Source organism: Mizuhopecten yessoensis, unplaced genomic scaffold, assembly GCF_002113885.1.
Source record: "Mizuhopecten yessoensis strain PY_sf001 unplaced genomic scaffold, ASM211388v2 scaffold4723, whole genome shotgun sequence".
NCBI lineage: Eukaryota > Metazoa > Mollusca > Bivalvia > Pectinida > Pectinidae > Mizuhopecten > Mizuhopecten yessoensis.
This window is the reverse complement of record NW_018405689.1, coordinates 173408-197258: the sequence shown is the minus strand read 5'-3', so window position 1 is coordinate 197258 and position 23851 is coordinate 173408. Positions and strand designations below refer to the sequence as shown.

Here is a 23851-nt window from a genome sequence, read left to right as displayed (position 1 = left end):
AGACTGCATTTCAGAGGTATACACGGTGAGTCAAGTGGTAGATCGAAGTCGTCCAGTATACAGTTTTAGTGAAATTTCTATTTATAGTAACAGTGACCTTGACCTTTGACCTTCGGACCTGAAAAGCAATCCCAAGCAAGCACTTTGGTAAGGAAGCACTGCATGAAGTTTGAGTTTGATCGGCCAAAGGAAACTCAAGTTATCGCACGAAAACAGATTTTCTATTTATAGTAACAGTGACCTTGACCTTTGACCTTCGGACCTGAAAAGCAATCCCAAGCAAGCACTTTTGGTAAGGAAGCACTGCATGAGGTTTGAGTTTGATCGGCCAAAGGAAACTCAAGTTATTGACGAAAACCTCTGTTCGGACGCTGCCGCCGCCACCGCCGTCGCCGACATAGCAATACCTATGTGTCACCAGCTTTTCGCAGGCGACACAAAAAAACAAGAATTTGAGATCATACGGTATTGATTCTGAATTTCAGAATAGTATGTAGGGATGTGATTGGGGTTTGAAAAAAAGACGAAATCAAAGTGCAAAATGGAGGAACACATCTCAACCCCTCATAAACTTTAAAAAAAATGTTTCAGAGTAAATCAAGAATTTCTTAAATCGTGCGAAAATAGGAAAAAGTGGAAATCTTCTGAAAAGAGGAAGAATCACATCCCTGTTAAACACCTCTGGACTGGCATGATTCAATTATCTCAATCCTTGTTAAACTGTAGATCAACATATCAATTTTATATCAAAACAATATACCTTTTCTGCACAATTAAAATTATTGAGAATTAATTAAAAAGTGAAGATGGCACATATTTGTATTTGGTTGACGTTATTATGAATCATGAAAATACATACACCTGTAGATTTTCTTATTATCAACATATAATGATGATATAACCATGATATTATAATTACACAATAAAAAAATCAACAATATATTCTGTCTTTCACATTGTTCCGTAACACTATCAGGGAACATATAATTTTGTGACTTTTGTGCACTAGAACATCTGATCAGACCTTAATTTAACACAATCAATATTATGATTTTTATATTTGATTAACACTTATGGCAGAACACTGTTGGTATTCATTTTTACTTTCAATATTAGTCTGTAGTTTTTTTCAGACATCATCTTCTCAAAAATGTCTGTTCATTTAATTTGAGAAAAATATGCATTTAACAAATGCAATCAATATGCAACATGATTGATTATATAGTAAATCTCTAAGAAACAGTTGTACTATAACTGTCCCCATATATCATGTGTTTGGCCTATGTACTTATCAATAAAATCGTTTTCTTCCATAGTTTTTTTTATCTAATCTATTTTTATCTATCCATGAGGTAACAAAGTTCCATGGAATTATAACTTAAAAACATATTTATCTTTTAACCTTTAAAACATGATTTCTTCAGATTCACTTATAATTGTAAGCTAAACTATCAACATTAACAATTACAAAACAACAAACAGCACCCCTTCCCACAACAACCTAGAAATTTAGCACTATAGTATCAGTATATCGTAGATATTCTCTGCAGTAACATAAATACATTGTGGAATGATAACCGAGACCTTGGAAGTCACGTCCATGTGAGCTGTATCTAGCTATAAGAACATTGTATTACCGTAAACAGAATGTCTGACAATGCACTTAAAGTTTTAAGTCTGTCTTTACCGGTCAGTGTTTTTTTACAAGATTCATCTTATCAAAAATGGGTTTAGCAGTGACCAGTCCAACTACTGGCTGACCAATCAATAATGTCAGTGAAATTAAGTCAATAATGTCTGATGACATTAGAGAGCCATCCACTTCCACACCATGAACAATGTTGAAAAAGTCCTTAGCCGTAACCACGGTCTAGTTGTTGAAACTTGATCAGCTGACCATGATGGCAAACCAGCCTGTGATAACATATGTGACAATTATACCGGTAAGGATGAAAGTCCACAATGTATCACTCTCTACAGGCCAGCCATGACAGTCACCGGTACCTCACAGGTGTTTAGCCAGGACAACAGCCTTGACTTGACTGCTGACATTTTACATGGTTTCTGATTGGTTGTTTGCTTTAAAGCAGCAAAATGAATAAATAAATCTGATTGGACATTTTGCTGTCATCTGAAACAGTGTTTTCTCATTGGTTGTTTTCCTCTTTCTTTGGAATTCATCCTGCTGAATGTCTGATCTTTCGTCTAACTTTGGAATACATCCTGCTGAATGTCCGATCTTTCGTCTAACTTTAGAATACATCCTCTTGAATGTTTAATCTTTCCTCTAAATGTTGGATTCGATCCCCGAGGACCTGTATGGCAATTTTCTTGTTGGCTAAGTCCTCAGTTCTATCATGTAGCTGTTAAAAAGATTTTTTTTTTTACAAAGTTAGACAAAACAATAAATTTCAAAATTAGTCAAAACAATAAATTAACTATTTATCAACGGTAAAATCTTGTTTACAGTTGTCACAACATCAGTTAGCCATTAACAGTCAATTTGAAAGTAAAACTTATCAGAATATTGCAGAAAGACAATTTGTTCACAGTACTCATGCAACAGCATGTTAATGTGTCACTATACATGTATGTGCATATTTTCACACTAATTTAATATTGCAAAATTAGCAAAACATGACCATTTTCAAAGTAGTCCTCTAGAAAATGTTGAGTAATTGTATAAAATATAATTCAAAACATTTTAACAACTCTGTTATACAATGTAATTATAAGATCTCAAATTGACAGCAATCTATCATATATTTAAAAGAAGGCACATACTATTTCTGTGAACGCAAGTACCAGGTCTCTGTCGGTTATGGGCGGGACTCCCGGGGGTAGGGGACAAGTTCCGTTATTTGCAGTTCCCTCCCCTTGTGGATGAAATCTTTTTAGCTCTGTGGTGTAGTCCTCTGTAAACAAATAAACACCATATTTATAATTACCATACAATATATTCAGTGTGTTATATTTTATTATACAGTATAATTCAGCAAGGCCTATATTTTTAAAGGTCATACACTAAAATACAATGTGTACTAGGAATTTTTCACCCAGTCTAATTTTACCCTTCAAACTAGTAAAATCAATATTCTCCGTTATTAATTCTGCTCATCTCATGTTATGACTTTATACTTATGTGTTGTATAAATATTCACTGTCAGAATAAATTCTCTTTCAGGGTGGAGGGTACAAAAGACGAAAGTTAAACTGTGGAGAAAACTTCACAGAATGCAGTAGGTGCTTTGTTGATGCACACTACAGAACAAGTAATTTTGCCAGTGTATGTAGTAACATATATAATTAGAAGTTCTTATATACCGCTTTATCGGCACTCACAGCTAGCATTCAACAATTCTAGCACTGCTCAACCATGTACTTATTTACAGCTGAGTAGACTGGAACAAGTGATGTAAAGTTTTTTGCTCAAAGATACAACACAGTGCCGTGTCGACTCGAACCCGCAACCCTTCAGTCACGAGTCTGGCGTCCTACCACTAGACTACAGTGCCTCCAATATATCTGGATACTACACTAAAAATAAATTTATACCAGAATACTATACTAAAAATACACTAATATGTACTGATATCACTATATGTGTGAAATCTGCAATGACTGATGTTAATTGTTTTCTATACAAAACCCTTCCTGTTTACAACCAAAGGAGTAACCCACCATCATTGAGCATCTGTATGAAGCGCTTGACAATAGCCTTAGCCTTGGTGATGCGTGACGGTCCGGAGCCTGAGGTAGCAATGTCTATTAGGTGGAGCATGAGTGCCTTGTTCTTGGACAGCTGCTCCTCAAACGCCATGTGGTAGGCGTCAGCCGTCATGTAAGCCTCATCTCGTCTTCGCAGGTACATCTCATTCTAGTTAACAAATATATAATAATACACCTCACCAACAAGGGCTATACACGAACATGTATGTCCAAATTCAATTAGTTCTGAACTTTTTCTTCATTACATGTGTTTTATTTTAGGTATTACTTGTGGCTATGGGAGAAGTTCTGTTGATTTGTTATACACATCAACAGTTACCCAAGTACGTGACAGAAACAGCTGAAAAACACATGTTGCTTGACTGACGACCACTTCTGACCTAATACATAGGATTACCAGAACCAATTCTATGTATCAATTATGATATTAAATGTAACATTTAATGACTATAATATAGGTATTTAATTAATAGAATAGATACCTTAAATATCACTTTAAATGCAATAAATTGAACTTTATTGAAAAGAATTTTCAAAAATATTATTACTCCATGTGTTGAAATTTCAAAAATGACTTTTATACCGTTTTATTACCAAAATAATCATGGTTTTTCATAAATGAATTGAACCCCTCCCCCCGGTATTGTGCCTTAGTGGTATAGAAGATTATCACTTTTTATGGTTTTTTTTTGAAGTTATATGATCTGACCTGAAATGGTCTATCAATGAAGGGAATGGCGGAAATTTGAATTATAACAGGATAATTCAAACCTTGTTTCAAAGATACCAAGACGATGGAAACAATGTGTACTACCTTTTCATGGCACTTGATGATCTCTCGTTGTAGATGAGCGGCGGCCATAGCACATCCACACGGCTCTGGTTCAGTGCCTCGACACTTACAGGCACCCATCATGGCTAGCTGTGACAAACAGAAATTGTATTGAGGTTACAACTATCCTGTCTCGATTATTTGGGTCTTCATCCAATGTTACTTACCAGGGATTAAAACTGTTTTAGTAACCTGAAAAGTTTGCAAGTGAGTGAATCTATCTACTAAATATCAGGTAATGAACTTGTAGACTATACATAAGATATTTTACTGCTGAAATATCGACAAAGTAACACCAAAATATCAGACAAATCAAATAAATGAACAAATTTAATTGTATTTTATTTCAAAATAGTACTTGCTGTTTGAAAAGAGAGGTAAAAAGCTTTCTACAGAATATTTCAATGTTTTGACCTACAAAAGGTCAATTGATGTTTTCAAGAGTAACTCCATGATAAACAATTCATAAAATTATAAATAAACATAATTTTCATTCTCTGTTCACAGTAAAACCAACAAATACCTAGTAGCTATATACAGTGTAGTTAATAACTGTGAAATCATGCAAACTCAAACTATAGTATATTGTAATAATGTTATCAGAAAGGTAATTAACTATATATAATTATGCTCTCCGGTTCAGACTCTAATCTTAAAATTCACCATATTTTGCCCTGTTGATCACATTATGACATATTTGACCTCGTCACTGAAGAGTCTGTTATAATATTATGTTTGACCTTGCCACTGAAGAGTCTGTTATCTGACATCTGACGTTGTCAATGAAAATTCTGTTATGAGACCTTTTGACCTTGTCAATAAAGAGTTTGTTATATGACCTTTTGACCTTGTCAATGCAGAGTTTGTTATATGACCTTTTGACCTTGTCGTTTGATATTGTCACTGAAAACTTTTGTTATATGATGTTTGACCTTGTCGCTGAATTGTTTGTTATATGACGTTTGACCCGTCCATGTTGCTGAATAGTTTATGACATTTGACCTTGTCAATGAAGAGTTTGTCCATTATATTACAATGTTTAACTTACCTGTGTTTGTCTTGTTTATATCTTACACGTTGTAATGTAACATGCCACATGCTAATAATCAAGAGATATACACATACCTCTGATGACACTTGAACTTTACTACGACCTTCAACCTTTACCTCTGCAGAAGTGTACTGGCTGTATTCCTGATCATCAGAGGATGTACTTTTTGATTTTGTATAAATTCCTCTTTCCTGGACATCTAACAAAGCGATAAGCTCGTCTCGCTCCCGATGCAAATCTGTATACAAAACAAGCACCGATCAGCCATTGTCGATTTTTAATATATAACAGGAAATAAACCTGTATAAACTTTTGAATATCATCGAAAGCAATACCACAACTGATAATATTATTGCCATTCAATGTGTACCTTAATGTTTCCAGGAAAAGTATCTTAGCAAAGCCTTCATGTGACATGTTAAGCAAGTGACCAAATAACTTTGTACTTACAGAGGTTCTGTGAATGAGCAGCCTTCAATTCCGCTGTCTTTTGTTCAAGTTCCACCGTTAAAGCTACATTGTCCCTGCATACACTGAAATGGTAAAATGGGTTTTCTGTCATGTTCCTTCTATGAGCAAACAATGTTTAACTGTTTCAGTGGATAGTTGTTTTACACCATTTGTGAAATAAGTTCAATCGACTAATCACTCTTGTTAGCACAATTGGGAATTAAGAAACCAGAGAACTCACCAAAAACCCATGTGGTTGTGCAGGTAACCCAATAACTTTCCACATCTTGGTGAAAGGCAAGTTATCCACTGCACCACCTGACAACCTCAGTAGATAGCTGTCTGGATATAGTTGTACTACTGCGATTGTTCCTACTTTTACACGCAGAAGCTAATCGGTACAATGTTACTCAGATTTGTACTCAAGTATCTATAACTAAAAACTGTGTTTTGCTGTGAGGCTCAATAATACACACTTACTTGTAAAATAGATTTTACATATGAATAAGCAGTGTGAAGGGTCAACTTCAGGAAAAATGTACACAATTTACCAGTACATTCTTTCTAGAATCTAAGGGGAAAGGTGCAAGGGGATATCGTCATATATATATATATTGCATATACAATAAACCTGTCTATTCTGACACCCTATGACACATCACATACTGGTCAGATTAAACAGGCTGTTTAAATACACAGGTCTTGTTTGGAAGCTTTCCTTTAGAACATTATGTTGGATAAGACAGGATGTTGGAATACTCAGGGGTCTGATATCACCAATGTGCTCACCTGTCAAATCGTACGGCCCACAACTGTTGACTGTCTTCCGTACTACTTTCCTGTTTGCCCAATTCAAAGTGGAGTTGATTAACCTCCTACAAAACAGTTATTCACAATCAATTGTGTGTTTGATGTAATCATTATTTTTACATTGTGACATTTTATGAGTTCAATAAAATAATGTTCAATACAGGTAGAGCAACTTATGTTCAGGTGAAAATTATCCAAGAATGTATTACTACATTGTGAGATTTTTACAGATGAAGATCATTACATCGGAATCTGTATGTATGAATATGTACCTTTTTTTTTTATTAAGATCAAACACCAATGGATGATGGTATTTTTACTACCTATAACAATTACTGTTAAAAAAAATAATCAAACACCAATGGATAAAGGTATTTTCACTGCCTATAACAATTATTGTTAAACAGTCATTATTAAGTGTATTGTCTATAAAAATATCAGTACTTATTATTATTATACAAGCTACTTGTCAACAAAACATGACCTTTTCAGCCTGGTTTCAAGGAAGTTTTGATAAGCATGCTTTAATGTAAACATACAAATTTTAGTGCTTTACCAAATATAAACAGATCAGCATCAAATGGCATGCACACAAAATATGCAATAGAAAACGATACACAGAAACTCCAATTGGTGCAGTCATAATTTAGCGCAATATCAGAATCTAAAGCGTATAAATCATTAAAATAAAACTACTGCTAAAATATGTAAGTTTACAACAAATCTCTTCTTTTGACATCTACCAGTACACTTAAGTAATTGCTTGATAACAAAACTCTTCACGACAGAGGCCAATACCCTGAATGAGTTTCAGTTAATATTTTACACAAACAAGTTTTTTGCTGTGGCTTTGAGGGAAATACTAGCAACACATCTGTTTTCTTACGATGCATCAACCAGTTACCAGATCTTTTATATAGATCTTACCTTCTCAAGGGAATGACTGTACTTTTTTGTCTTCCGATCTTTTTCTTCAATTTCTGAGACCTGTTAGAAAAGGAAAACAATTTTGTTTGTACCCCTAAAGTATGAGTATGTTCATGCATTCAATATTTTGTCATTACATGGATATAGTGCTTTGATTCCTATCAATCAGATCTCAAACATTATATTAGCACTCTACTAAAACTCATGTGTACATGTAAAGGATAAATGTTGACAATCAACTAGTCATATAATACAGGTACATATTATGAGTACTTTGTATCAAATCAACTAAAACAATCAACTAGAATAGTCCTCTACAGAATCGATTGATGTATACTGTACCTGTGTTTTCAGAATAGCAATAGCTTGGTATTTTGCTTCTAGTCGTTTATGATATATTTCCAGATCATTCTTCAGTTCTTCCACTTCCTATAGCCACATGCAAAATAAAATGTGAATTTTTCATATAAAACACTGTATGATCATAGGTGGTGCTAAAACAGTAGTCATACATGTATCATTTTGTAAACTGTTTATATCAACTTTGTCCTGGTGACCATCTCTGGTAAAGTTATAAGTCCCTGATAATTATAAAACGTCAGTCAAGCTCAAATCAAACTTTCATGTTGATGTTCAATTCCTTGTTTTACCCAGTAGTTAGTCCAAGTTTCCTCTGGCCCCGATACCAACTTAGACATTTTGACAGATAGGCGTCTGGTGTCATCCCACACTAGACATCTATCTGTCAAAATGTCTAAGTTGGTATCAGAGGAAACTCTGGCGAAGTTTATGTTAGTGCATAATGCAATATATTCCACTAATATCAAATTTCTGTTCATATCAATTTTCTTGTATAAATTGACAATATTGCAGGAACTGGGAAAATGTTTGTATACAAATTTCCATGATTGTTTAGTTTAATGAACACAATCATTATTTTATTTTGTAGTGAAAGGGAGATAACTCAGGGAAGGTATAACGGACATTCATTATGCCTCTCTGTTTATCTCTAACATAACCTATCATGTTTAAAGGGAGATAACACAGGACACGAACAACGGACAGTTCAATAATTTTGCCTATGATTGTCTTTTACTGTACTGTATATTGTGCATGTATTTCTAGTCACTTGAGTTGTCATGTTCTCTTCTCTGTTACTGTATATAACACATAAAAAATACTTTTCTTGTAATTGCCATGGGTATGCTTTTACCCAACTAACTTGGTTTAGTGTAAAACAAGAGATTAGAAGCTGTTCAAGAGGTGTCTTAACTTACCTAGCCTGGTTATGTACATAGGTTGTATATATATATATATATGCAGTAATTATAAATTTATTTCTAATAAGTGATATATTCATTTTTTTCCAACTTCATATATATGAAAATAACTTGTTGGTTAATGTGTCACATTTCTTTTATATTTTTTATCATTTCTTTGAGAGCAGTGGGCCATTTTCAGCAAGTTTTAGTCAATATCAATACCTTTCTAAATAAAATTTAAAGAAAATTGGAACATGGAGGGGTCAATTTCAGTTTTAAGGGGTCAATGGCCTCATGACTACCCCCCCCCCCGCCACAGGATTATCCCTGCTTTTATTATTTCACATTTAACCCCCAAGAAATGACACAAATGTCATGACATTAACAGGATGCAATGAAACTGACCAATTTTATAATTAATAACCCAGGGTATGATTACCTAATTTTGTTTTTAGTTTCATGTTAACAGGTTTTACTGTTAATACCATACCATATATGCATATTTTTTAAAACAAAAAATACTGTCATCTTGAAAAACAATTTTTAAACCATATATAATATCAAACTGAAATAATGCATGCATGTAATTAAGATATACCAACTGGATTAAATGATATTCTTCAAGAATGCCAAGAATTACAGTTCTAGACGATATAGCCATACTTATATTTGATAAAGCAGAAAAATAAATAAATACAAAAAGGTAGGGGTAAATCACACACTAAGATAGCATAATCTAATTCCATGGGTCAACACACTACCATATAATATACAATGTTTTGACTATAATATGTTCTCACCTGTTCTGCTTCCAGTAACTTTTTTTCTATTGCATCTCTGCTTAGACTTCTCTGAAGTTTTGCTGAAAAAACCAAATCTGTTTTAATTTGGTAACATATTTAGCGACATGTATATATGTATTTAAATTCTGCATCAAAGGCAATTGCCAAATGCTAAATGAATCAACAAGTCCATTTTTTCCAGAAAATTAAATACAATTTACATAGTAGGTCTTTTTTCATTACTTACTTTTTGAATTACCATCGGAGAGAAAAAGCTGTGAAGATGAATCTAAAGATTGGCATCTTTGTCTTATATTTGACAGGTCTTTTTCAAAAAGTCGTTTTTGTTGCTTTAGTGAAGTTCCATATGGAATATCAGCAAACGTTGGGAAGTTATCATTGCCCTTGTCATTTTCACTCATATCATCGGAATCTATTGAAGAATGACTTTGTGTTCTCGTCTTTCTAGGAAATGTCAGTCGTGATTTACTCTGTATTGGAGGATGCAGATCACCACAATAAAAATCATCTGGTAAGTATTTCTCCTTCTGTTTAGTTTTCTTTACTTTCCAACCTTTTAATATTTTTGGGAGGGATCCGGGCCGTAACCCTTCACCAAGACCCAAGTCACCATTTTCTGAATTGTTTTCTTCTTGATTAGGAGCATCAAGCGACATGATGATGCATTAACGCATCTGTAGTAAACGTTTTCATTTGTAACCAATATTTGACCAAAATACGGAAATCTTAGCAGTCGTGGAAGACCGAACAGCATCCATAAACAGGAACCCATTACGCAAAAAGTAGTTCTTAAAAATAATCTTTTTCTAAATAATAAATCTATTAAATGTTTCCTATGTACTACGTGCAGCTATTTGAAGTCATCTAATTATACGTTGCTGTATCAATTTTGCATTTTTCTACGCACATTATTAAAATGCGTATGGATATCCTCGATAATTTAAAGTGAACAGTCAAGGATAGTCTAGTTCGCAAATCCAACTAATATTATCCGGAAATATACTGAAATATATTTGTGTTGCTATAAATTCATTAAAAATGTATTGCACAGCGTTTTAATTAAAAAGAATGTTAATATCGATGCATTCTACGATATCTATTCTCATAATAATTACTATGACAATACATTGTCGGATATTTTATTCCAACATTTAGATAATCCAGTACCTAGATCTAGCATGCGTTTGTTTCAAACAGCCTTTCAATGCAAGCATTTTAAAGCGTACATATAACGAAGAAACACCAAAAGGCAGCATGTCTTTCGGTTTGGAAGGACTGGTAAATTTAATAACGATCAGCACAACCTTATCAAAGAAACTGAGAAGATATATACAATTTCTTTGTTCTTTTATCGTAGGCATTTGAACGAGCAAATGCCAGCGTTTGACAGATTGTCAGGATCGTTGTTATCGATAGCTGTTTTCAATTTGCGTAACAGTCATATTTATTGCCATCGCCATCGGTAAATAAGACGTGTAAATTGGGTGTTTCCTCAGAAATACACAAAATAAATACTTGTCAGTATTTACATGAAAAAGGAATACCAACATTTCTGCATGATTTCTGTCGAGCAAAATTTGTTAGCCCGAGTTTCCTGTGGTCCTGACACAAGTCTAGGACATTTTGACTACACCAGCCTTTTATCTGTCAAAATGTCTAAGTCTGGTGTCAGGGCCAGAGGAAACTAGTGCTAAAAACTTGTCAAACTGTCTGTACATGCAGGTTCCTCCTTTTTTGGAACTTGATCGCTAGTTATATTTTGTCACATACAGTTCTGTTCAAGGGATATATACCATGTGCTCTTCATTTAAGGTTGTCATTACACTTGGAACCTGAAACAACTGGAAGGTGTATTTTCATAGAAATCTAATAAAGTCGTCAATCAAAATAGTCTGTATGATACAATGTACATGTTTTTTATTTTTTATTTTGATAGAATGTGAATCAGATGACATCAGCAGCGAGTGCTCTCAGTACAGACGCCTCTAAATATGTGAACGATGTAAGTGGGTGTGCACTATACAATAACTAAATGTAATAAGATTATGTGTGAAATATATGCCATTGATATTACTTTTAAATGCAGGTTTGACTTTAATTTAAATTTGTTTCTTTGAAACTGCAACTTTTAAAAAGTTAAGTAATACATGAATTTTTATTGGTATTATATATCTACCTGGTATAATCATGGACTGTAGTGCATATTGATATATTTTAGGCAAGCCTTGAAATGCAGTGGGCTATGAAAGCATACCATCATGCAGAAACATATTTCAATGTAAGTAAACTTTCTAAGACAAACAAATAACTTGCATATTCTAAATGATCAAATACACTGTTATCAATTTCCCAATTTCATTTTTTTTTTAACTACAAAAATTAAAAATACACAGACTATCATTGAATGTTTTTTAATCATATGAGCATACATAAACACATTTTCATGCAACCATGGGAAATATTTGTGCAGGTCATGATAGTTTTTAGCTTACTTGGCCCGTCAACTTTTTACTTTAAACAACTTCTGAACAACCAAGACGCCTAGGGTGATGGTATTCCGCCAGTAGCATGCTGGGATGAAGGACTACCAAGTTTGTTCAAATGAATGACCTTCACATATTTTCAAGGTTACAGGGGTCAAATATGTTTAACATCTATGAACAAATTCTTCTGAATAACCAAAAGGCACAGGAAAATTATATTTAGTAAGTTGCATGTTTGGATGAAAGGCTACCAAGTTTGTTCAAATCAGTGACCTTGACTCATATTCAAGGTCACGGGTCAATTATCTTAAAAAACTTTCCAACAACTTCTGAATAACCAAAAGGCCACAGGTGATGATATTGGCCAGAATCATGCGTAGATGAAGGGATACCTTTTTTGGTCAAATCAATGACCTTGACCTATATTCAAGGTCACAGGGGTCAAATATGTTTAAAATATATACACGACTTCTGCTGACTAATCAAAAGGCCCAGGCTGATGATATTGGGCCAGTGGCATGTTGGGATGAAGGCCTTACAAGTTTGTTCAAATCCACAAGGGTCAAATCTGTTTAAAATCTTTTAACAACTTCTTCTGATTAAGCAAAAGAACCAGGGGGATCATATTTAGCCAGTAACATGCAGGCATGAAGGGCTACTAAGTTTGGTCAAATCAATGACCTTGACTCATAATCAAGGTCATAGGGTTCAATTATCTTCAAAAACTTTCAAACAGCTTCTTCTGAATAACCAAAAGGTCCAGGATGATATTTGGCCAGAAACATGCTTGGATGAATGACTACCAAGTTTGTTGAAATGAATGACCTTGACTTTAAGTCAGGGTCACAGGGGTCAACTATGTGTTTAACCTCTAACCATCATCTTCTGAATAATCAAAAAGGCCATGCTGATAATATTTGGCCAGTAACATACTGGTATTAGGTGCTACAAAGTTTGTTCAAATGAATTACCTTGACTTATATTCAAGGTCACAGGGGTCAGATATGTTTAAAACCTTTAAATGACATCCTCTGAAGGGCTTCAAAGTTTGTTCAAATCAATGACCTTTAAACCACATCTTTTGAATAACAATAAGGCCAGGAATGTTGATATCTGTCCAGTAACAGGCTTTGATGAAGGGCTACAAAGTCTTCAAAATGAATTACCTTGACCTTTATTCAAGGTCACAGGGTAAAATATGTTTTAAACCTTTAAAACAACTTCTTCTGAATAACCAAATACCAAAAATGTTGATATTTTGCCAGTATGACCTAATCTCAATATACTAAAGGTCTAGGGTGGTTATATTTGGCAAGTTGCATACTCAGGGTTTGACACTAAGTTTATACAATAGTAGCCCATTGGGCTAGTAAAAAAATAATTTTGGTAGCCCGGTTTGCGATTCATCCAAGATGCGAAACACCTTGGCTGACAAGCGTAGCAAGGGAGGGGGGTTCGGGAGGGGGGTGTAGATTAAAGTGTAGATGCAAAATGCTGGCTCCTGAGCCTTTTCTACACTGTTATTAAGGATTTTTTTCAGTAACAAAAAACTTGTTTTTGACCCAGAATTTTTCATTTTTCAATCTCAAACTGGTAACCCATGATTAAAGTATTTTTTATTGTACTGCAGTAAGCAGTTTCTAGTACAGTGCTAAAAGTACAAATTCAGGATTTTTTTCCATATTTTTAAATTACAAAAACATGTATCTCGGCTCTTAAGACATATTTTGGGGGAAATGATCACATTTGTAATACTATTACCAGTGATGAGTTGATTGACGTGTACTGTAACTATCCGTCTAGTTTACAATTGAATTTTGTACAACGATATACTGTAAGGTGACAGTACCCAAATCAAATTGGATCACCAAACCATCATTTTGTTAATTCATTGAAAAATATGAAGAGGAATTATATTCATTTATGGTTGTATCAAAGGAAGAATCTGATGGGTGTTCTTATAAATGAAATTAGCACCCGGGGCTCACATGAGATATTTATAGAACGCTCTGAAGTCACTAATCAGCGTCTCCGGTTTTTGCGAATGTCAGGACCCAAATCGGATAAAGGCTTGAATTTTGCAGTATCTTACGCTTCAAATGAATATTTTTTTGTCAGCATACTAACATTTTTTACACTGTTCAGCGTCGACTTCTTTCTTGGAGGCTCAAGCTGGGACTCTGCTGTTGTTATCAATAAATAGGTCGTTGTTTGTAAAAGGAACTTGAATTATCTAGTGTAAAGTGCTTCTAATCTTACTAGCCCATCGGGCTAGTGATGAAACATATTCTGGTAGCCCGACATGAATTTCTATTAGCCCCGGGCTAGCGTTAGTGTCGATCCCTGATATTGAGATGAAGGGCTATAAAGTTTCTTCAACACAATGATCTTGGTCGACTTTCAAAGTCACAGGGGTCAAATAAGTCTGTAATTTTTTTAACAGGTTCTTTTTAATGATAAATAGTCATAAATAAGGATATTTTACATGTAGCTTTATTTTAGTCCACTTTTAAGGTTACAAGTTTGAGATCGATACCAGGTAAGCGATGCAGGCCCATTGGGACTCTTGTTTCTCAAGTATGCATATCATCATTAAGCTGTCAATATAGTAATGTCATTATTTAGATAAATTTAGAATGATTTGCTATTTCGAATAAGATTCATCAGTTTGGTATGAATAATAAAGTTTGTTTTGAAGATGAACAGGAATTCAGCTTGAAAAAGCTTGGTCAAGCCAAGCGTGCAAATGACTGGTGTGTCTCAATACGAAACAGCTGGAAACAACTCACTGTTTGCCAAATCAGAACAAGTCAGTTGTCAAAAATCATAGAGACATTTCGCCCAATTGCACTCTAATACTGCAGGCAGTCAAGGGGATGGGTGACATGTTTACATGTGGATGTTAAAACGGGATCATAAAGATCACTCAGCTGGCATCCCCCTCCCTCTATGTTCATCAAATCCCCTTTCCTCCTTACCAAAATTGATTCTTTGATTTTCCTGGCAAACTTGGCCTTTATTAGAATGATTTGGTTTGATTAATTTTACAAAAAAATATTTGTTTGCCAAAAATAACATTTGACAATTTTGTATTCACTATAGCTGTTGTGTTCTGTTGACTCCTCGCTGCTGAAACTGACAAACAAAGATGATGAGATTTACAAAAACTTTCGGCAGGCTTTCCCAAACATGGCTATTGATGTCCTTAAGGAAGATGAACTCAAGACAACTGATGCAAAATCTGTAAGTTGACATTTACACTTATAATAATACCTTTCCGAGGAACAAGCACTGTCTGCATAATGTAACTATAAGCAAATTATCTAAATGAAAATTTGGACCCGAAATCCCAAACTTGGTGTGAGTTTGATTAAGGATCCCTGTACCGCGGTCAAAAACAGTAACTATGGATTGGAAACTGTCTTTTCTAGGTTGACTATATCTTTGGTAAATCATTGAATATGATATTATAAACAGCTGTGTACCGAGTGTAATGATTCCGTGGGGCTAGACTGAGATCAGAACCCTGGACTTCAGATTGTTATACAACTGTGTACCGAGTGTAATGATTCCGTGGGGCTAGACTGAGATCAGAACCCTGGACTTCAGATTGTTATACAGCTGTGTACCGAGTGTAACAATTCCGTGGGGCTAGACTGAGATCAGAACCCTGGACTTCAGATTGTTATACAGCTGTGTACCGAGTGTAACAATTCCGTGGGGCTAGACTGAGATCAGAACCCTGGACTTCAGATTGTTATACAGCTGTGTACCGAGTGTAACAATTCTGTGGGGCTAGACTGAGATCAGAACCCTGGACTTCAGATTGTTATACAGCTGTGTACCGAGTGTAACAATTCTGTGGGGCTAGACTGAGATCAGAACCCTGGACTTCAGATTGTTATACAGCTGTGTACCGAGTGTAACAATTCTGTGGGGCTAGACTGAGATCAGAACCCTGGACTTCAGATTGTTATACAGCTGTGTACCGAGTGTAACAATTCTGTGGGGCTAGACTGAGATCAGAACCCTGGACTTCAGATTGTTATACAGCTGTGTACCGAGTGTAACAATTCTGTGGGGCTAGACTGAGATCAGAACCCTGGACTTCAGATTGTTATACAGCTGTGTACCGAGTGTAACAATTCTGTGGGGCTAGACTGAGATCAGAACCCTGGACTTCAGATTGTTATACAGCTGTGTACCGAGTGTAACAATTCTGTGGGGCTAGACTGAGATCAGAACCCTGGACTTCAGATTGTTATACAGCTGTGTACCGAGTGTAACAATTCTGTGGGGCTAGACTGAGATCAGAACCCTGGACTTCAGATTGTTATACAGCTGTGTACCGAGTGTAACAATTCTGTGGGGCTAGACTGAGATCAGAACCCTGGACTTCAGATTGTTATACAGCTGTGTACCGAGTGTAACAATTCTGTGGGGCTAGACTGAGATCAGAACCCTGGACTTCAGATTGTTATACAGCTGTGTACCGAGTGTAACAATTCTGTGGGGCTAGACTGAGATCAGAACCCTGGACTTCAGATTGTTATACAGCTGTGTACCGAGTGTAACAATTCTGTGGGGCTAGACTGAGATCAGAACCCTGGACTTCAGATTGTTATACAGCTGTGTACCGAGTGTAACAATTCTGTGGGGCTAGACTGAGATCAGAACCCTGGACTTCAGATTGTTATACAGCTGTGTACCGAGTGTAACAATTCTGTGGGGCTAGACTGAGATCAGAACCCTGGACTTCAGATTGTTATACAGCTGTGTACCGAGTGTAACAATTCTGTGGGGCTAGACTGAGATCAGAACCCTGGACTTCAGATTGTTATACAGCTGTGTACCGAGTGTAACAATTCTGTGGGGCTAGACTGAGATCAGAACCCTGGACTTCAGATTGTTATACAGCTGTGTACCGAGTGTAACAATTCTGTGGGGCTAGACTGAGATCAGAACCCTGGACTTCAGATTGTTATACAGCTGTGTACCGAGTGTAACAATTCTGTGGGGCTAGACTGAGATCAGAACCCTGGACTTCAGATTGTTATACAGCTGTGTACCGAGTGTAACAATTCTGTGGGGCTAGACTGAGATCAGAACCCTGGACTTCAGATTGTTATACAGCTGTGTACCGAGTGTAACAATTCTGTGGGGCTAGACTGAGATCAGAACCCTGGACTTCAGATTGTTATACAGCTGTGTACCGAGTGTAACAATTCTGTGGGGCTAGACTGAGATCAGAACCCTGGACTTCAGATTGTTATACAGCTGTGTACCGAGTGTAACAATTCTGTGGGGCTAGACTGAGATCAGAACCCTGGACTTCAGATTGTTATACAGCTGTGTACCGAGTGTAACAATTCTGTGGGGCTAGACTGAGATCAGAACCCTGGACTTCAGATTGTTATACAGCTGTGTACCGAGTGTAACAATTCTGTGGGGCTAGACTGAGATCAGAACCCTGGACTTCAGATTGTTATACAGCTGTGTACCGAGTGTAACAATTCTGTGGGGCTAGACTGAGATCAGAACCCTGGACTTCAGATTGTTATACAGCTGTGTACCGAGTGTAACAATTCTGTGGGGCTAGACTGAGATCAGAACCCTGGACTTCAGATTGTTATACAGCTGTGTACCGAGTGTAACAATTCTGTGGGGCTAGACTGAGATCAGAACCCTGGACTTCAGATTGTTATACAGCTGTGTACCGAGTGTAACAATTCTGTGGGGCTAGACTGAGATCAGAACCCTGGACTTCAGATTGTTATACAGCTGTGTACCGAGTGTAACAATTCTGTGGGGCTAGACTGAGATCAGAACCCTGGACTTCAGATTGTTATACAGCTGTGTACCGAGTGTAACAATTCTGTGGGGCTAGACTGAGATCAGAACCCTGGACTTCAGATTGTTATACAGCTGTGTACCGAGTGTAACAATTCTGTGGGGCTAGACTGAGATCAGAACCCTGGACTTCAGATTGTTATACAGCTGTGTACCGAGTGTAACAATTCTGTGGGGCTAGACTGAGATCAGAACCCTGGACTTCAGATTGTTATACAGCTGTGTACCGAGTGTAACAATTCTGTGGGGCTAGACTGAGATCAGAACCCTGGACTTCAGATTGTTATACAGCTGTGTACCGAGTGTAACAATTCTGTGGGGCTAGACTGAGATCAGAACCCTGGACTTCAGATTGTTATACAGCTGTGTACCGAGTGTAACAATTCTGTGGGGCTAGACTGAGATCAGAACCCTGGACTTCAGATTGTTATACAGCTGTGTACCGAGTGTAACAATTCTGTGGGGCTAGACTGAGATCAGAACCCTGGACTTCAGATTGTTATACAGCTGTGTACCGAGTGTAACAATTCTGTGGGGCTAGACTGAGATCAGAACCCTGGACTTCAGATTGTTATACAGCTGTGTACCGAGTGTAACAATTCTGTGGGGCTAGACTGAGATCAGAACCCTGGACTTCAGATTGTTATACAGCTGTGTACCGAGTGTAACAATTCTGTGGGGCTAGACTGAGATCAGAACCCTGGACTTCAGATTGTTATACAGCTGTGTACCGAGTGTAACAATTCTGTGGGGCTAGACTGAGATCAGAACCCTGGACTTCAGATTGTTATACAGCTGTGTACCGAGTGTAACAATTCTGTGGGGCTAGACTGAGATCAGAACCCTGGACTTCAGATTGTTATACAGCTGTGTACCGAGTGTAACAATTCTGTGGGGCTAGACTGAGATCAGAACCCTGGACTTCAGATTGTTATACAGCTGTGTACCGAGTGTAACAATTCTGTGGGGCTAGACTGAGATCAGAACCCTGGACTTCAGATTGTTATACAGCTGTGTACCGAGTGTAACAATTCTGTGGGGCTAGACTGAGATCAGAACCCTGGACTTCAGATTGTTATACAGCTGTGTACCGAGTGTAACAATTCTGTGGGGCTAGACTGAGATCAGAACCCTGGACTTCAGATTGTTATACAGCTGTGTACCGAGTGTAACAATTCTGTGGGGCTAGACTGAGATCAGAACCCTGGACTTCAGATTGTTATACAGCTGTGTACCGAGTGTAACAATTCTGTGGGGCTAGACTGAGATCAGAACCCTGGACTTCAGATTGTTATACAGCTGTGTACCGAGTGTAACGATTCTGTGGGGCTAGACTGAGATCAGAACCCTGGACTTCAGATTGTTATACAGCTGTGTACCGAGTGTAACAATTCTGTGGGGCTAGACTGAGATCAGAACCCTGGACTTCAGATTGTTATACAGCTGTGTACCGAGTGTAACAATTCTGTGGGGCTAGACTGAGATCAGAACCCTGGACTTCAGATTGTTATACAGCTGTGTACCGAGTGTAACAATTCTGTGGGGCTAGACTGAGATCAGAACCCTGGACTTCAGATTGTTATACAGCTGTGTACCGAGTGTAACAATTCTGTGGGGCTAGACTGAGATCAGAACCCTGGACTTCAGATTGTTATACAGCTGTGTACCGAGTGTAACAATTCTGTGGGGCTAGACTGAGATCAGAACCCTGGACTTCAGATTGTTATACAGCTGTGTACCGAGTGTAACAATTCTGTGGGGCTAGACTGAGATCAGAACCCTGGACTTCAGATTGTTATACAGCTGTGTACCGAGTGTAACAATTCTGTGGGGCTAGACTGAGATCAGAACCCTGGACTTCAGATTGTTATACAGCTGTGTACCGAGTGTAACAATTCTGTGGGGCTAGACTGAGATCAGAACCCTGGACTTCAGATTGTTATACAGCTGTGTACCGAGTGTAACAATTCTGTGGGGCTAGACTGAGATCAGAACCCTGGACTTCAGATTGTTATACAGCTGTGTACCGAGTGTAACAATTCTGTGGGGCTAGACTGAGATCAGAACCCTGGACTTCAGATTGTTATACAGCTGTGTACCGAGTGTAACAATTCTGTGGGGCTAGACTGAGATCAGAACCCTGGACTTCAGATTGTTATACAGCTGTGTACCGAGTGTAACACTTCCATGGGGCTAGACTGAGATCAGAACCCTGGACTTCAGATTGTTATACAACTGTGTAACCGACCAAGCTGCCTGATCAATGGAAGTGTCATGACCCAGCTGTGCTATAGTAAATCAGTTAAGGGGAGATTTCTCTATACCAAAAAAAATTGAGTGCAGAGGAACAGTGATCCTGAAATGGTTGCATGTATTTTCTCCAATATTAGTTATAATCGTCTCCAATTATTATTGTCATCAAAATGCATTCTTCTATTTTAAAGCATCCTGTCATATTTATGTACTAAATTAACCAACTGCTTTCTGTCATTTTAACACAAGCTTCCTTTTCTTGTTATTGTAAGATAAATCTGAAGTCCTAAATAAAACAGGAATTTGCTTGATTTAGTAAAACTTCATTATTACAGACATGGCGCCCATTTGTACAGAGCTATGAAGGTGAAGTAGAGGATTACAACTTTGGAACACTTGTACGCAAAGATTGTACTGGGGATATCTCTGATGACAACACAGTTCTGGGTAAATATAAAGTTCTCATGGAGACTTTACTAGAGTTATAATCACATTGTAGCACCGCAATTAATTTGTTAAATAGTATGCCCCTGCTACACGATGGACAGTAATATCCATTTGTCTCTTCCATCTGTTTGTCTGTCACAAGTTTGTCATCACTAAAGTGGCATATTTCATGCCAGATTATTATGAAACTGTACAGGTATGTTTCCTCTTACAGGTTGATCTGGCGTAGGTCAAGGTCACTGTTAGGAGCAGGTTATATAGAGATCCTTGGTGATTTTCTTTAGTTTCATTGTGAGTCCCCTTCAAATGAAGGGATCTATTGTATTAGTACTGGTTCTTCCTCTAACATAATCTTGTCCATCCGTTACTGTAAAGGTTAACTCAATAAACTCTGTAAACCTACATCATCCCTCAGGAGGCGAGCATTAAGTCACTGGCATCTTCACCTCAAGGTAGAACAAATGCAAAATTTGCTCCAAAATCTTACCCAGACCATAGCTTTTAAATATTGGAAAAAATCTCCATGAAACTTGAAGGTACCTGCATCATCAACTAAGGTGTACACTATTCTGTAATTAGGTCAATGTGATCTTGACCTCAAGGTCAAAGGTTAAATAAGTGCAAATTTTAAAGTGAAATATCATTCGGATTATAACATTTAACCTTTTAAAGCCATTTTGATGGAACTTGAAGTATACCTGCATCAGCCACAGGAGATGTGTACTGTGTCATAATAGGTCACTGTGGCCTTCACTTCAAGGTCAAAGGTTAAGTAAATGCAAAATTTGCCTGTGAAATTTTGTACGTACCATAACTTTCAAACCATGAAAGACACCTTGAGTGAACCTGATACCTGCATCACCCACCAAAGGTGTGCAGTGCATCACCCACCAAAGGTGTGCAGTGCATCACATTCTCAATACGCTAAATATGAATAATGAAAGAGAATTCTGTTGATTATAAGGTTATCCAGGTTACCATGATACATCCTGATGGTGAGATACATTAACTATCTTGGAGATTGAGACATTACAGTAAAACCTCGTTATACGCCACCTTCTGTCCCCTGTGATTTTGGCGGTATAAAGAGTTTGGCAGTATATCAAGTTTACCATTTTGAAGCGAAGTGTTCACACACCAACTGAACTTATACTTTTAAAAAAGTAATAATAAACTTCAGAATATGTTTTTTTTTCAAAATTATCATTTAATGTATCAACTTGTTGAGTGTAAAAAACATACCTAATACAATATTTATAGAAGTGTCACACACAAAAAATGTTTAATTAATGACGTCTAGCTATGGTTTAACAATTTTATGTAAACACAACCATACAGCTGATTACCTGGTCAGTCGGGAGTCACTTGTAACAATACAATGTACACACGTACATAACATTCCTGTCATCGGGATATACCTGTACTCGACTCAAATTGGTGGTATTTAACGAGGTCAAAATAGTGTGATTTTATTTATTTGTATTGGGAATATGATGGTGGATGGTGGTATGTGGGTTAGGCGTTACAACTGGTGCATTAACGGGGGAAATCCGTTCCGAGTTAATTAATGGCGGTATGCGGTTTTGGTGGTTTTGCTGTATATAGAGGCCAAGACATTGCATGAACACCCACTGCCAGCGTCTTCTGTTGTAACCAAATCAAATTGTCACATGAAATTCCTTTAAAATGTTATATATCTTTTTTCGGGTCAATCATTGCTACCATTTTACTTCGTTCCATTTATTTGCAGTTTTAAGAATCCAGTTTCTGGCCATAGAGATAGCAAGGAATCGTGAAGGTCTAAATGCTGCTGTAAAGGAAAAGGTGAAGAAACAGAAAGAAGAATCAAGTTCATAGCATCAAGCATACATTTTGTCCTGAATAGGGGTTGGGGGTTATATCTGTATTTTAGAAATATACAAATTATTTTAATGCAAACTTGTTTCAATGTTGGTTGATCTAAGTATAAACATTGCCGGACTGAGCTACCGACAAATTGGAAAATCAAGATAACTGTCGCTGTATGAGACATTAACTTCTTCGGAAATGTGCATGTGAGCTGAAAATCAGGTCCAGCGAGTGAGAAACACTATCGGAGGCAGATTAGTAATGCTGTGTATATGGTTGTCTGAATCAGCATATCCTGCACTTTAAAACATGTTCACTTTGTGGTTCAAGACATGTTGTTGGTAGGCTCCATTTGGTATTATAATTGCTGGATGGATTAACGCTTCAAATGGATTTTTTTCAGTCCCTGTCGTAAACTTAAGTTTTGCCCTAGATTTAAAGATTCTTTCCTAAATCAAAGATTCATCTCACAGCTTCATTAGTTACAGGCTATAAAGATTGTAAATCATGTTTTGACTTACTACATGTATTTTAACTACATTTGACTAATTGTGTTACTATGTAAGTTCAATACCAAGGCCAAGAAGTATTATGCAAGAAGATTGCCAGTCAGACTTTGGGTTGGAAAGTAATGTCAAACAATTGAATAACAAGTTGTTAACACAATGGTTTAAGTTGTTCGAGAAATGTAGTTGATCATGAAGTTAGTATCACTATCAGATTGTTACTTACAATGTACGTTATTTTATGGTTTAAGCAACACGCTTTGATAGCGTGTCCTTCTATTTTTATTTTGAATGAGATATATTGACCTTACTGCTATATGCTTTGATATTAAAAACCATGTACAGTTTACAGACTCCTTTGTTGTGTTTGATCTGCTATGTGAACTGAGGGTGCCTCGGTAGCCGTGATCGCTAACACGCACAATCTATGTACTACTGTCTGCAATCAAGCGTGAGCTTCAGACCACTCGCTCTCCCCAAGAATTTCGGTTCGATCCCCAGCAGTGGTGGAAAAATGAGAGTGATGTCTGATAGGGTTAGTTGTTATCCCTCTGATGGCACGCTGGTTTTCCCCCCCGTAGGTTTTCCTCCACCACGAAA

General features: G+C 36.9%; 2 protein-coding genes across 4 annotated transcripts; one reads left to right on the top strand and one right to left on the bottom strand.

Annotated features, from left to right (window-relative positions):
• Positions 1 to 301: 301 nt before the first annotated feature.
• On the bottom strand, positions 302 to 10621 carry LOC110449630 (coiled-coil domain-containing protein 125-like). Of its 3 annotated transcripts, none has more exons than XM_021496609.1 (11): positions 10091 to 10621; positions 9862 to 9938; positions 8142 to 8228; positions 7800 to 7859; positions 6852 to 6937; positions 6063 to 6145; positions 5687 to 5850; positions 4544 to 4651; positions 3682 to 3877; positions 2785 to 2915; positions 302 to 2363 (listed from the first exon to the last, which is right to left on the bottom strand). In XM_021496609.1, exons 1-11 carry the CDS (start codon positions 10518 to 10520, stop codon positions 2253 to 2255), a joined length of 1533 nt encoding a protein of 510 aa, XP_021352284.1. In that variant the 5' UTR covers positions 10521 to 10621; the 3' UTR covers positions 302 to 2252. The 3 variants fall into 3 exon arrangements, with proteins under 3 accessions (XP_021352284.1, XP_021352286.1, XP_021352285.1); XM_021496611.1 differs by having other exon boundaries at positions 5729 to 5850; XM_021496610.1 differs by having other exon boundaries at positions 9862 to 9923.
• Positions 10622 to 11064: 443 nt separating this feature from the next.
• Positions 11065 to 23598, top strand: LOC110449628 (protein PBDC1-like). Its single transcript, XM_021496608.1, has 6 exons — positions 11065 to 11142; positions 11801 to 11866; positions 12083 to 12142; positions 15450 to 15590; positions 20786 to 20897; positions 22648 to 23598. The coding sequence occupies exons 1-6, from the start codon at positions 11119 to 11121 to the stop codon at positions 22752 to 22754; spliced, it is 510 nt and encodes a 169-aa protein (XP_021352283.1). The 5' UTR covers positions 11065 to 11118; the 3' UTR covers positions 22755 to 23598.
• The last annotated feature ends 253 nt before the right edge of the window (positions 23599 to 23851 follow it).

Bases quoted from the DNA above. Each gene is read 5' to 3' on its own strand.
- LOC110449630 (XM_021496609.1), bottom strand. From the start codon at position 10,520: ATGTCGCTTGATGCTCCTAATCAAGAAGAAAACAATTCAGAAAATGGT. The intron at 3,878-4,543 runs GTAGTACACATT...TTTGTTAACTAG, and splicing joins TCATCAAGTGCCATGAAAAG to AATGAGATGTACCTGCGAAG. The intron at 2,916-3,681 runs GTGGGTTACTCC...ATTTGTTTACAG, and splicing joins CATACAGATGCTCAATGATG to AGGACTACACCACAGAGCTA.
- LOC110449628 (XM_021496608.1), top strand. From the start codon at position 11,119: ATGTCTTTCGGTTTGGAAGGACTG. The intron at 12,143-15,449 runs GTAAGTAAACTT...TATTCACTATAG, and splicing joins ATGCAGAAACATATTTCAAT to CTGTTGTGTTCTGTTGACTC. The intron at 20,898-22,647 runs GTAAATATAAAG...ATTTATTTGCAG, and splicing joins TGATGACAACACAGTTCTGG to TTTTAAGAATCCAGTTTCTG.